The sequence below is a fragment of the Rhincodon typus genome, chromosome 22, assembly GCF_021869965.1.
Source record: "Rhincodon typus isolate 14 chromosome 22, sRhiTyp1.1, whole genome shotgun sequence".
In the NCBI taxonomy this organism is placed as follows: Eukaryota; Metazoa; Chordata; class Chondrichthyes; order Orectolobiformes; family Rhincodontidae; genus Rhincodon; species Rhincodon typus.
The window spans coordinates 19,632,714-19,644,894 of NC_063353.1; the positions used below are offsets into that span (position 1 = coordinate 19,632,714).

Below are 12,181 nucleotides of genomic sequence, written 5' to 3' on the forward strand. Positions count from 1 at the left end.
TTAGAAATGTACTGGTTAAAATATGCATCACAAATGGGTTTTTAAAAAAATCATTACAAATAAGTATAGAAAGGAGCAGCACAGACCCAAGTGACTTCTATAAAAATATAATCTACACATGAGATTTATAAAACACTCATTTATCATGTTGCAAATAAACAGCAATTTTCCAAGCAATCTATATATCATATGTTTAGAACCACAGTATTCAAATTTAATTGAAATGAATTAAGCCTCCAACATTTTTAAAAATGCTACATCAATTTGAAGATATTAACACTCTCAAATGATTTTGCATTAATAGTCAAAGCCAGCAGGATCACTGAGTTGCTATGAGAACATATTGCAAACATATCAGAACAGGAAACCTAATTTTACTTTCAGCATTGGACGTCACAAAAGTACCCTTGTGGTTTTCATAACAACATCTGGGTATTAAGAGAGCATACAGTGAATATTGCTGTCCACTTCCAACAAAATAAATGATGGAATCAGATTATTTCTGTCAGTAGTCAAGTATATCTGAATTTAGACAAGGTTCCTTGACACTTCTGATAAGTGATTTTACAATTGTTTGGTGACAATATGTCAAACTGAAACTTGAAATAAAATATTCTATGTTGAGAGTGTACTGCAGATCTGCATTTAAAATTTGAAAGACATGCATACAATACACCACTAAGTTTCAACAAGTATTTCAATGACTAGAAACCATCATAGTACACAAGAACTACTGTGCTCAAAAGATAGCAAGAGCTGCAGATGTTGGAGTCAGAGATAACACAGTGCGGAGCTGGAGGAGCACAGCAGGCCAGGCAGCATCAGAGGAACAGGAAAGTTGACGTTGCAGGTCGGGACCCTTCTTCAGGAAATTACTGCGCTCATGTATTTTTGATTAGAATAATCAAGTAGAAGAACGTCCAAGAAAAAGACAAAACATACAAGAAGTTCAAATATGCTGAGCAAAGAATTTGTAAAAATCTAATTCTAATTCAGTTTCTTTTCACTAGCTTAAAAGTTTCAAAGCTGCAAATACAAAACAATGACCAGTTACTAGCTGGAATTTAGGCCGATAGTAATTTCAATGACAAGGTCTTCACAAATTAAGCTTTGCCTTGGCACAATACTACACCAGGTTCACACTAACACTAAACTTGTCAAGTAGAAACTGCTCAGGTATAAATTCAGAGTCAAATTCTGACTGGAAGTGGTAAAACGCTTCTCCCCCTCCCTCGCATCCCTCGCACTCCTCCCAATCCATGAGTCCCATTCTGCTTCCTTTAGGTAGGAGGCCAGTCTCTGGCTACAGATTCAGGTTCTATTGCTGCGTTAATGCAAAAGTGAACTGCTCTGTATGAAACTGACACCATAGTATAGTGAGAGTACCTTGAAATAACTAAGCTGTCCTTTTGGAAACATTCCTTCACCTCCCATGCTGGTGCAAGGCAAGATGAACTATTTTCCTTACTTACTACACTACTCGAGATATCTCCTTCTACGCGAAGTACTAAAGGAAGTACTACCAAAAAAAACAGCCTTTTTAGTGTATGAGAAATGATGCGGAACTGGTTGGAAATAAAGAGTATTTGTTTTAACTGTTGCTAAACTTTGAGTTATGTTACAGGCATCTTTAGTCATTTTTCAAAACACTTCTTCAAAATAAGTCAGATACTAAGATACAATGCATGCTGCGAATATGGATACAATCCAACAAATCCTACTGTTGTGAGAAAACAAGTGAAGTGGGTTTACATTTAGTGTAAGACAGGTAGTTTTAGGACAAATATTTTGAAAGATTTTTAAAAGAAAATTCCATATTTTTCTATCGTTTATGACTTAATTATGTTGAAGTAAAGAACAAAAATGTGGAAGTTAAAATTTTAATGTTGAAATTTACCAGCGCAGCTTTAGCAATTTTGTTTTGTAAGTAGATTTAAAAAAAGTGGAAATGCATATTGTGTGTTTCGCATTTTAATTCTCAAGAATACTTTGCACTTTTTGACTGCTTTGTTTAGGAAGAAATGCTTCCCACCTGCCGGGATAATTCCAATCCTCAAGTCACATGGAACTAGTTCAGCACTGGGATAATTTTCATCAATGCCCAAATTCTTCTGCGTTCGACTGATCAGACCATGCATTACCTCACTGAACATTCCATCGCCACCGACAGAAACAATCCTGGCAACAACAAAATGCATGAAAAGATATCAATACCTGCACCAAAATTTGGTCAATACAGCAGGCAAATTAATTTGAATTGTCAAATTTTATCATCTCCACCTGTTTCTGTTATGTTTTCCCAAGCCTCCCACAGTCTTAAGTTTCACCATAAGTATTTAAAAAATAAAGAATGATCAACGTTTTCTAAAATGGTATGCTCAGGCTGATAAGGCAGTGCACATAAAGTACTTAAGAACATAAAAAATGTGAATGAGAGTGTGAATTTTAAAAAAAGGAAAATTACAAAATATCATTGCGAGTGCTTGGAAAACAGAGATTTTGTATAACTAAAAGCTTAGGGGAATGCACCATATCCAAGTTTCCAACATGTCATTAATCAAAGGAGCTTGCTGATTATAATAATTAAGCAAATAACATTCGATTGAATGTTTTAGTATTGTTTACAATGAAGCAGATAATACATTTTCAATATTTAATTCTGTTTAAAAAGTCTTTATCATATCACTACTCCCAAAATACAGCATAATTGTAGTTGAATAGTTTTACGTTATTGAGTTTACAAATAGATATTAATGCTGCAGATGAACAGACCGGACTCTCACAATTTACTCAAGATAAATTGTGCTATCAGTAGAAATATTCAGATAACGCACAGAAGTAAACTCAATCTGGAAATATAGGTTAAATTACTTAGCAAACAACTGCCTGTACGCCAGATATAACAGTTATGCTCGACTAAGATTTGGTCCAATGAAGACTTACATTTTATCTGCATATGACTATTACCTATCAGGTGGTGGCAATTCAATTGCTACCATGTTTTTGGTATGCAAATCAGAAAAATGCATTATTAGTGAAGACAAGGAATGACTTTAAAAAACAGATTTTTTACTAAAATAAAATCCAGCTTTGTATAAACTTGTTATTGCTCTGCAGCAGGAGGCTAGCAAGGTGACCCTCAAAATCATAGTACAAAAGTACAATGTAAGCTTAACAGCATTCTTCAAATTACATCACTGTTTGATTGCGTGAATATTACATATCAATTTTATTTTTGTATTCATTCATTGGATGAGGGCGTTCCTGGCTGGACCAGCATTTATTGCTCATTCCTAATTGCCCAAAGGGCAGTTAAGAATCAACCACATTGCTGTGGGTCTGGAGTGACATGTAGGCCAGACAGGTAAGGATGGCAGTTTCCTTCCCTAAAAGACATTAATGAACCAGATTGGTTTTTCTTGACAAAAATTGACAATGGATTCATGGTCATAATTAAACTTTTAGACATTAGCCATCTGCCGTGGTGGGATTTGAACCCGGATCCCCAAAACATTACCTGGGTCTCTGGATTAACAGTCCAGCGTTAACACCAAAGGGCTGCCACCTCCCTGTATATTGACACGTGCATGCATAATTGATCAATTTCTCTATGTATTCTCACCTCCCTTTTTTTAAAAATATCCACTCATGGGATGTGGGCATCGCTGCCTGGGCAGCATTTATTGTCTGTCCCTGGATGTCCTTGAGAAGGTAAAGCTGAGCTGGCTTCTTAAACCAGTGTTGTTCACACGCTGTAGGTTGACTCACAATTTCTTAGGGAGTAAATTCCAGGATTTTCATCCAGCCACAGAGAAGGAAGGGCAATATATTTACAAATCAGGATGGTGAGTGGGTTGGAGGGGAATTTGCAGATGGTGGTGTTCCCATGTATCTGCTGCCCTTGTCCTTCCAGATGGAAGTGGTTGTAGACGTGGAAGGTGCTGTCTAAAGATATTCAGTGAATTTCTGCAGTGCATCTTGTAGATAGTACACACTGCTGCTACTGAACGCAGGGGTGGAGGGAGGGGATGCTTGTGGATGTAGTGCCAATCAAGCAGACTGCTTTGTCCTGAATGGTGTCACGCTTCTTGAGTGTTGTTGGAGCTGCACCCATTCAGGAGTATTCCATCACAATCCTGACTTGTGCCTTGTAGATGGCGAACAGGCTTTGAGGAGTCAGGTGGTGAGTTACTTGCCGCAGTATTCCTACCCTCTGAGCTGCTCTTGTAGCCACTGTGTTTACGTGGACAGTCCAGTTGAATTTATGGTCAATCGTAATCCCTAGGATGTTGATAGTGGAGGTAACATCATTCAATGTCAAGGGGCAGTGGTTAGATTGTCTCTTGCTGGAGATGGTCATTGCTGGCATTTGTGGCACAAATGTTACTTCCCGCTTGTCAGCCCAAGCCTTGCTGTATTTGATCAGGGAATGTTTCAGTACCTAAGGAAGTGAGAATGGCACTGAACATTGTTCGCCGATGATTGCACGTCCCCACTTCACATTATGATGGAGGGAAGGTCATTGTTGAAGTAGCTGAAAATGATTAGGTCTGGGACACTACCCTGAGGAACACGTGCAGAGATGTCCTGGAGCTGACGAAACTGACCTCCAAGAACCATAACTTCTCTCTGTGCCAGTAATGATTCCAACCAGCAGAGAGTTTTTTCCCTGATGCCCAATGACTCCAGTTTTGCTAGGGCTCCTTGATGCCACATTGTCAAACGCAGCCTTGCTATCAAGTGTTGTGACTCTCACCTCACCTCTAGAATTCAGCTTTTTGATCCACATTTGAACGAAGGCAATGAGGTGGTCAGGAGATGAGTGGTCCTGGTGGAGCACAAATTGGTCATCACTGAGCAGCTTATTGCCGAGCAGATGCTGCTTAATAGCACCGTTAATGACTGTGATGATCGACAGTAGATTGACGGGTCAGTAATTGGCCAGTTTGGATTTGTCCTGCTTTGTGTGTACAGGACATACCTAAGCAATTTTCCATATTGGCGGGTAGATACCAGTGTTGTAACTGTACTGGAACAGCTTGGCTAGAGGAGTGGCAAGTTCTGGTGCACAGGTCTTCAATATTATTGCCGAAATCTTGTCCGGGCCCATAGCCTTGGCAATATCTGGTGCCTCCAACCTTTTCCTGATATCACATGGAGTGAATTGAATCGGCTGAAGACTAGTATATCCATAAGGCTGGGGATCGCTGGAGGAGGTCAAGATGGATCATCCACTTGGCATTTCTGGCTGATGATTGCCGAGAATGCTTCAGCTTTATCTCTTAGACTGATGTTTTGGGCTCTTCCATCATTGCGAATGGAGATATTTGTGGAGGCACCTCCTCATCTCATGATCTCATTTCTATCACTTGCTGTGGATGCTGTTTGGAATGCAAGTAGTCCTGTTTGGTGGCTTCACCAGGTCAACAACTCATTTTCAGATATGCCTGGTGCTCCTTGACCAACACGATTTCTGTTTTTTTCAGTCAAGACTTCTTTTCACTTGAGTTTTGTCTCTGTTTTTGGTCTTCAGAACGGGTCCTAATATCTCCATTTTCTAATCCAGTCTTTCTTGAACTAGCCACTTTGACTTCTCGAAAATTAAAAATGTTCTTAAGGGTAGTTAGAAATTCAATCGGTACTCAGCAAATTAAAGGGAATGGAGTGGGAATAGAAAGACAGGCAAAATAGAGGCTGTGTGTTTGGGTGCATGGCAGGTCGAATTAAATGACAAGGTTTCCTGGTTAAAAAGCAGAGTCATAATAAGTAAAGAAACACAAGATATATCTGTATGAGTTGTGAAATATCTCGACATCTGCTGTCAGGATGCAAATTAAAGGGAGAAACAAAGAAGACAAACAAATAACAAAAACATACATGAACAGAATGGGGGCATAGGTTGTGACCTAAAATTACTCAACTATTATTCAGCCACTTGCAACTTGTCTAGAGACATTTTTTGTTTCTTCATTTTACTCATAACTACTCTTCCAATTTTTGAACCAAGAAGCCTTTTGTCATTTAATCACCCCTGTCTTCTCATCCTGTTACAGATGACCCCCTTTCTCTTCTCCAACTTCCCCAGACTAGTGCTGACTCATGGCTGCTGCGGCAGAGGCGATTTTGGGTTCCTGGCAGTATCTGAATTTTGCACAGATTTATGTAGGTAGCAGCAGTAGTGAGTTTAAGCCCGATGCGAGATCCTGAGGCATCTGCAGTGTCAGCAAGGTGGGTCAGAAGCAGACACCTGCTGGCGGTGGAGTCGGGTTTAGGCTGGTGCAGTGCCTGGAGGCATCGGTGGTATCTGCATTGGTGGAGTCCAATGAGGACTCAGTGGCAAGAGCATCGGTAGAGGCAAGATGGCGTCAAACAGAGTCGACTTTGGTTCCAGCGGCAACACAGTGAAGGGACTCATGCCTGGCCAGCAGGTCCGTTGCCTTTGGCGGAGCACTTATCAGGAACTGTAAAGTTGAACACTTCTTTTTTCTTCAGCCTTTATATTCTACGTTTTGGTTTTTTTTGTGTTTTAAGACGGTGCCAGAGAGGGGCGACAATATACAGCTTTTCACTGTATTTTGTGACAAAATACACATGACAATTAATAAATCAAATCAAACAAATAAATCATACCAACTTCCTTTTCATTTTCTTCAAATCTATTACATTTCTAATCATTCTCAGTTCTGAATAAAGGTAATTAGAACTTGAAATTTAAATTCTTCTCCAAAGATGCTGCCTGATCTCCTCAGTGTTTCTAGCATTTTCTGCCGTTATTGCAGATTTTCAGTTTCAGCAGAATTTTGCCTGTGTCAAAATCATTTGTCCTTCTCTCTCATTTTCCCTTCAAAGGTAATTTACCTTTCTCATTTCATGATCCACATTTAGATGCTTAAAAAAAATCTCTCAGCTGCACTAAAAATAGCATGCCAACAGAGTGTTGCCCTTCTTCTCATATGAGAGCTTCCAGCCATTGTTCTTAGAGGCCGGTCAATTTATCAAGCTATCAAGCAGAATCTTCAATTTTTCACAACTTCCTCAGATTGTTGAGGATTCTGCAGGGTCCCCAGAGAAAATAAAACGGGAGGCATGGTGGCAAGCACTTTTGCCTTAGAGTGTCAGGGATCCGGGTTTAATTCACATGAGGCTGGAATGTCTGTTGGAGTTTGCACATTCTCCCTGTGTCTACATGGGTTTCTGCTGGGTGCTCTGGTTTCATCCCAGAGTCTGAAGATGCGCAGGTTAAATGGATTAGCCATGCATATTTGCCCGGTGTTGTCCAGGGCTATGCATGCTAGGTGGATTAGCTATGGTAAATGTGGGCTTACGAAGATAGGGTGGGTCTGGGAGGGATGTTCTTCGAATGGTAGGTGCAGACCTGATAGGTTGAATGGTCTTTGTTCTGTAAGGATTCTATGAAAACACTGACCGAGTTCTTGTACTTAACAACTACTGTTTTATTACAAATAAGACAATTCTAGTCACCAGTAAATAACTATGAATTATCAACAAACGGCTTTACTAGTTAAAACTGTACCTACCTTTTAAAACCCCGAGACACACAGGCAATCAAAAAAAACTCCAGTTTCATGGATGCAGAGGAAAATTACTGGGAGTACAGTTGAATCCAATGCAAAAAGTTTACTGATATGATCCTTTTGGTATTGGAAGTCCTTCTATTCTTCAATATTTTCTGTCTAGGTTCCTTCACTTGATACATTAAATGCCAAGTCTCATTCAGTTGCTGGTTAAGACAACAGCTACAGCAACTGGTGGCAGAAAGTAACTGGCTTTCTGTAGGCTTTGGATACTTTTATTGCAAGGAGAGTGACACACCACTTTCTGTTCCAGAGGTCTGAAGGATTCTCACTAACTTTCACACCCATATGAAGTTCAGTTACACAGGAACCAGATCTGTTATCAGGCTAGTAACCTTTGGTAGCCATGACTGGTCACAATTGCACAAACCAATCAGCTACTTACTGCCAGCCAAATCTCTACAAACACTGCCAACCCAACCCCTCCCCACCCACCTTGGTGCCAGGCCATCTACAGACATCTTCCTCCCACTGCTTGAACAAAACAGCATTGTTAATGCCGCACACAATGAGCTTCAGTAACTTGCAGTAAAAATGCAGCAAAACCTTGGTTTTAAAGTCCATTTCCATTTCAGTGCACAAAATACAGAAAATAAAATGATGCAGTCTTTACAACTTGAAACACAATGCAATACAAGTGCGAATTAATACATACATTGAAGTGTAGGAACATTAGCAATGCTTACTGTGAAATGGCTTCAAAATTTCTAGAAAATTTAAGATAAAGAACTGAATGGAGCTTTTAGGTTTTGTCACCGCTTAAAAGTCAGAGATTACATTTATTAGTTCTATAACAGCTTACAGCTTTCGTTTTCACATTTTTCTGATTGGTTCACTTAGGGATGTAGCCCAGCAGAAGCAAGGTGGACAGAGGACTGCAGTGCATGATGTACTTTTGGCTGCCAACAGTTAGTAGCAGCAGGTGGTTGGAGAGCGGGGAGTAACAGTGAGTGGCATGGCGAGTGGAAATGCATGGGAGTTCATTGGATGGGCATTGCATGAGAGGGACAGCCTAAAAAAAAAATGCCTTAAAGTTCTTTTGAAATAATGACACTCATTTTACAGCAAATGTATTGTGAATCGCTTAATATTTACTTTGGTCAATAAATCTTTCAACAGTTGATCAAACTGAAATCAGATCAATGAGAAACACTTACCCATCATACTTCGCCAAATCAGCTTCTAACAAATGATCCCGAGCATGATTAGCTCGTTCAGTTACTGGAGAAATAAAAATAAAAACAAAGTTCAATTAATACCCTCAAAAAATTAAGGTTACAATCAAGTTATCAGGATTTCCCCCCCCACCACAATTACTCCAATGTGTGTTATTCCACCGATTTCCTGAATAATGGGTCAATAATATAGTTCTTATAATATATCTGTGACATTCTATGATAAAAAAAGGTTGATATACTGATGAGAAGGTCATTGAAGCAGGGACACTACCTTGAGAAAATCTTTGCAGCACAGTCCTACAAAAAGGATGACTGACCTCTAACAATGATAAATTTTTTTGTCAAGTACGGTTTCAGTCACTGGACTTTTTCCTTGAAACTGAAGTGACTTCAGTTTCACTGAGTCCTTAGCTCCAGCAGTCCAATCTTCCATTCCTTTCTGTCACTAAGCAGCTTAATGACATGTATTGTTTCTACAACATGCCGGTTCAATGTTAATAAGGCCAGAGTTGAATGTTCTAAGAGCTAATTCAAACAAGAAGTGAAAGTGCTTGAACTTCTCGGCTAAAGAGTCCAAGAAAAGAAAAATTAGATATTATGAAACTTTGATATAAAACTTAATTCATGTTACTTAGTTCCCTGATCCAATTTGATCTTTTTCCATACTGTAATTATTTGGCAGATTTTCTAAGCACACTTGGGAGAAAGTTAGCAAATCTATCACACTATATAACGATGATTGACTTTGAAGCATTCAATTCACTTATCCTGATAAGCCTGCGAATCTGCATTTTATTTGAAGTATGAAAAAGGTATCTCAGTATTTATTCTGTCCACATAACAATACATGTCATCATGCTATTACTTACACACACCACGTAGAACATGAAACACTCATCACAATTTTTATGGACTGTCGCTTTAGGCAAACTAAATCTACTTTTGAACAACATAATTACAATGACATCTGAGCAAATGGGTCACAAAGTTATAAAGCAAACAGTGCAATAATCCACTCAGCAGGTGTCTAGATGTCTCTGGTAAAAGACCAAATTATATTTTTTAAAAAGCACACAGGGCAAACTGCACGAAGATATATATTACTTGTAATTTTTAGTATCATCCAACCATTACCCGCAATGGTATATTTCAATATGTTTTATCAGAACACTTGGGCATCAAGCTTCCCAGGGATGAAATTTGGATTTGTGGTGCTGCTGTAAATGGTGCTAAGAAAGTCAAGACACTCTGAATTGTGCAGCACGTGCAGCCGCACATGGGACAACACCTCATTTTGGCAAGGGCACTTGTAGGGATGACCTTGTATGGATGACCTTGTATGTGGAGAATGTTCACCAATGAATATCGTAAGGCCAAACATCCCTCCTGGCTGATGTGACGGTGTTCACAAACGTGGAACAGGGGGACCCATTCAATGAATATGCTTGTTACTCACCAAACAACATACTTCATCTGCAAGGAGTTGAACAGCAGCATTATTTATAAGATCAGGCACCAAACTAGCAGAAAAGGTGATTTAGAGCAACTTTTGCTATTGAAAAATGGTTAGCTCTTGAACTTGACAGACGCCCTCACAGTGAAGGCAAATTAATTGATGACTTATCCAGACAAGGACTGTAATATACATGGTGGCTGCAGCAGCAAGGCAGGTTGATGGAGCAAAAGGTGCACTGCTGAGTATTATACCCTCTGTATAACTGGATTCGGACAACTTCAAGCTTGCTCCAAAGTGGAAGGAGGTTGTCTGGCTTGCGAGCCAAGTCACTCAGTATATGAGATACTCTTCTGTGTGCTACCCCACAGTTGTTCAACAGGGCTGTTTCTGCCGTTGTCTTTTCTGGTGTATAGGTCGATACCAGATGATCCATCCAGTTTTATCTCTTTGAGACTTTGTAGCAATTGGTAGAACTGAATGGCTTACTCGGCCATTTTAGAGAGCAACTTAGAGTCAGTCACATTGCTGTGGGTCTGGAGTCACATGTAGCCAGACCAAGTGAGGATGGCAGATTTCCTTTCCTGAGCCAGATGGGTTTTTCCGACAATCGACAATGGTTTCATGGTGATCGGCAGTTTCTTAATTCCAGATTTTTTTAAATTGAATTTAAATTCTGCCAGGTAGTATTCGAACTCGGATCCCCAGAACGTTAGCTGAGTTCCTGGATTAATAGTCTAGCGATAATACCACTAGGCCATTGCCTACTCCCAGAATTTCAGTGGTGGTGTTGCATTTTGGGTAATGTGCTTGCCATAGCTGAATTACTGGTTGTATGTGGAAGCAGTGGATGCTGGCATCACTGGTATATCTAGAAGCGGGAGTTGGAATGGCCAAAAGTTTGGCTCAAGTCCTGAGCATTAAGGACTGCTGATAGATAAGTGATTGTAGTGCAGTGCGCTAAGCAGCAAATGGCCTTGGCAGAATATGGCTAAAAGATGATACACAGAGTAATTCATCCGCGTTAAATGTTTCCAAGACCATGAGATTTCTTGTCATACTGCTATTTGGTGCACGTGGAGAAACTCCAAGAATTGGCCTTCATGTCCACCGTGTGCAGTGACCCTTCGAGGGACTTCTGGTCCCCTGTAATAAAATGGCTCTCTCCCAATGTTCATCTAAACCACCAGGGCCTCCAATACTTCTTCCATGAATTTATGGGTCAACTCTCTGCCCTACTGTTTCATTTCCCTGGTTTAGAATTGCAGCATCAACATTAAACAGCAGTCTGCTTTAGTATAGCTTTCATCTAAGACAAGGACTGTCTTTAAGAGGGATAAATGCTCATGGTAAGTGCTGCTCAGGCCCCAGTTGAGTTTTCTACCCATCAACATGGGCCCACATCAACTTTGTGTGCAACTACCTGAAGATCAATGGTCCTGAGGAGGTCATGAACGGTGTTCTGGAAAACCACGCGAGCTAACTTTTAAGCCCCCAGTACTTCCAAATAAAGCTCTTAATGTGCATAAGGTCAAATGATCCTGGTTAAATGAATCAAAATTTAAGATGACTACCATAAAAAGCTTCAAGACTGGCAGCAAGCAAATCTCTTGCTTTTGAACTGCTTTACTTATAAAGATTATTAAATGCTGAACATCCAACTAACAGTCAAGCAGAGGTTTTGCCAATCGTACATTCAGTTATAATAATGTGGGTACATTCAGAAACTTACTTCGTTTGTACTGGCCATGTTGTACTCAGCACAAACAACTGGACTCCTCAAAAACCTGAACCATGGCCATATTTCCAACACATACACCCTAGGCTTTGCCTTGCATGAGAAGTAGCACGCAGGCTGTGCAGGCTAAAAATTCTCACATACTATCTTCATAATTTACACCGATACACTAATGCAACCCAGAGAGTTGTGTAGTACGTACAGAATGACTCCAATT

General features: G+C 39.9%; 1 protein-coding gene across 5 annotated transcripts in view; it reads right to left on the reverse strand.

The window, feature by feature from the left end:
- Window positions 1-12,181, reverse strand: part of cerk (ceramide kinase) — a 53,017-nt gene that overhangs the window by 17,037 nt on the left and 23,799 nt on the right. For all 5 annotated transcript variants that reach the window (XM_048610407.1, XM_048610409.1, XM_048610408.1 and 2 more), the window contains 2 exons: window positions 8,753-8,816; window positions 2,033-2,178 (listed from right to left, as the gene is read on the reverse strand). In XM_048610407.1, coding sequence (XP_048466364.1) covers window positions 2,033-2,178; window positions 8,753-8,816 — 210 coding nt within the window. The remainder of the gene's footprint in view (window positions 1-2,032; window positions 2,179-8,752; window positions 8,817-12,181) is intronic.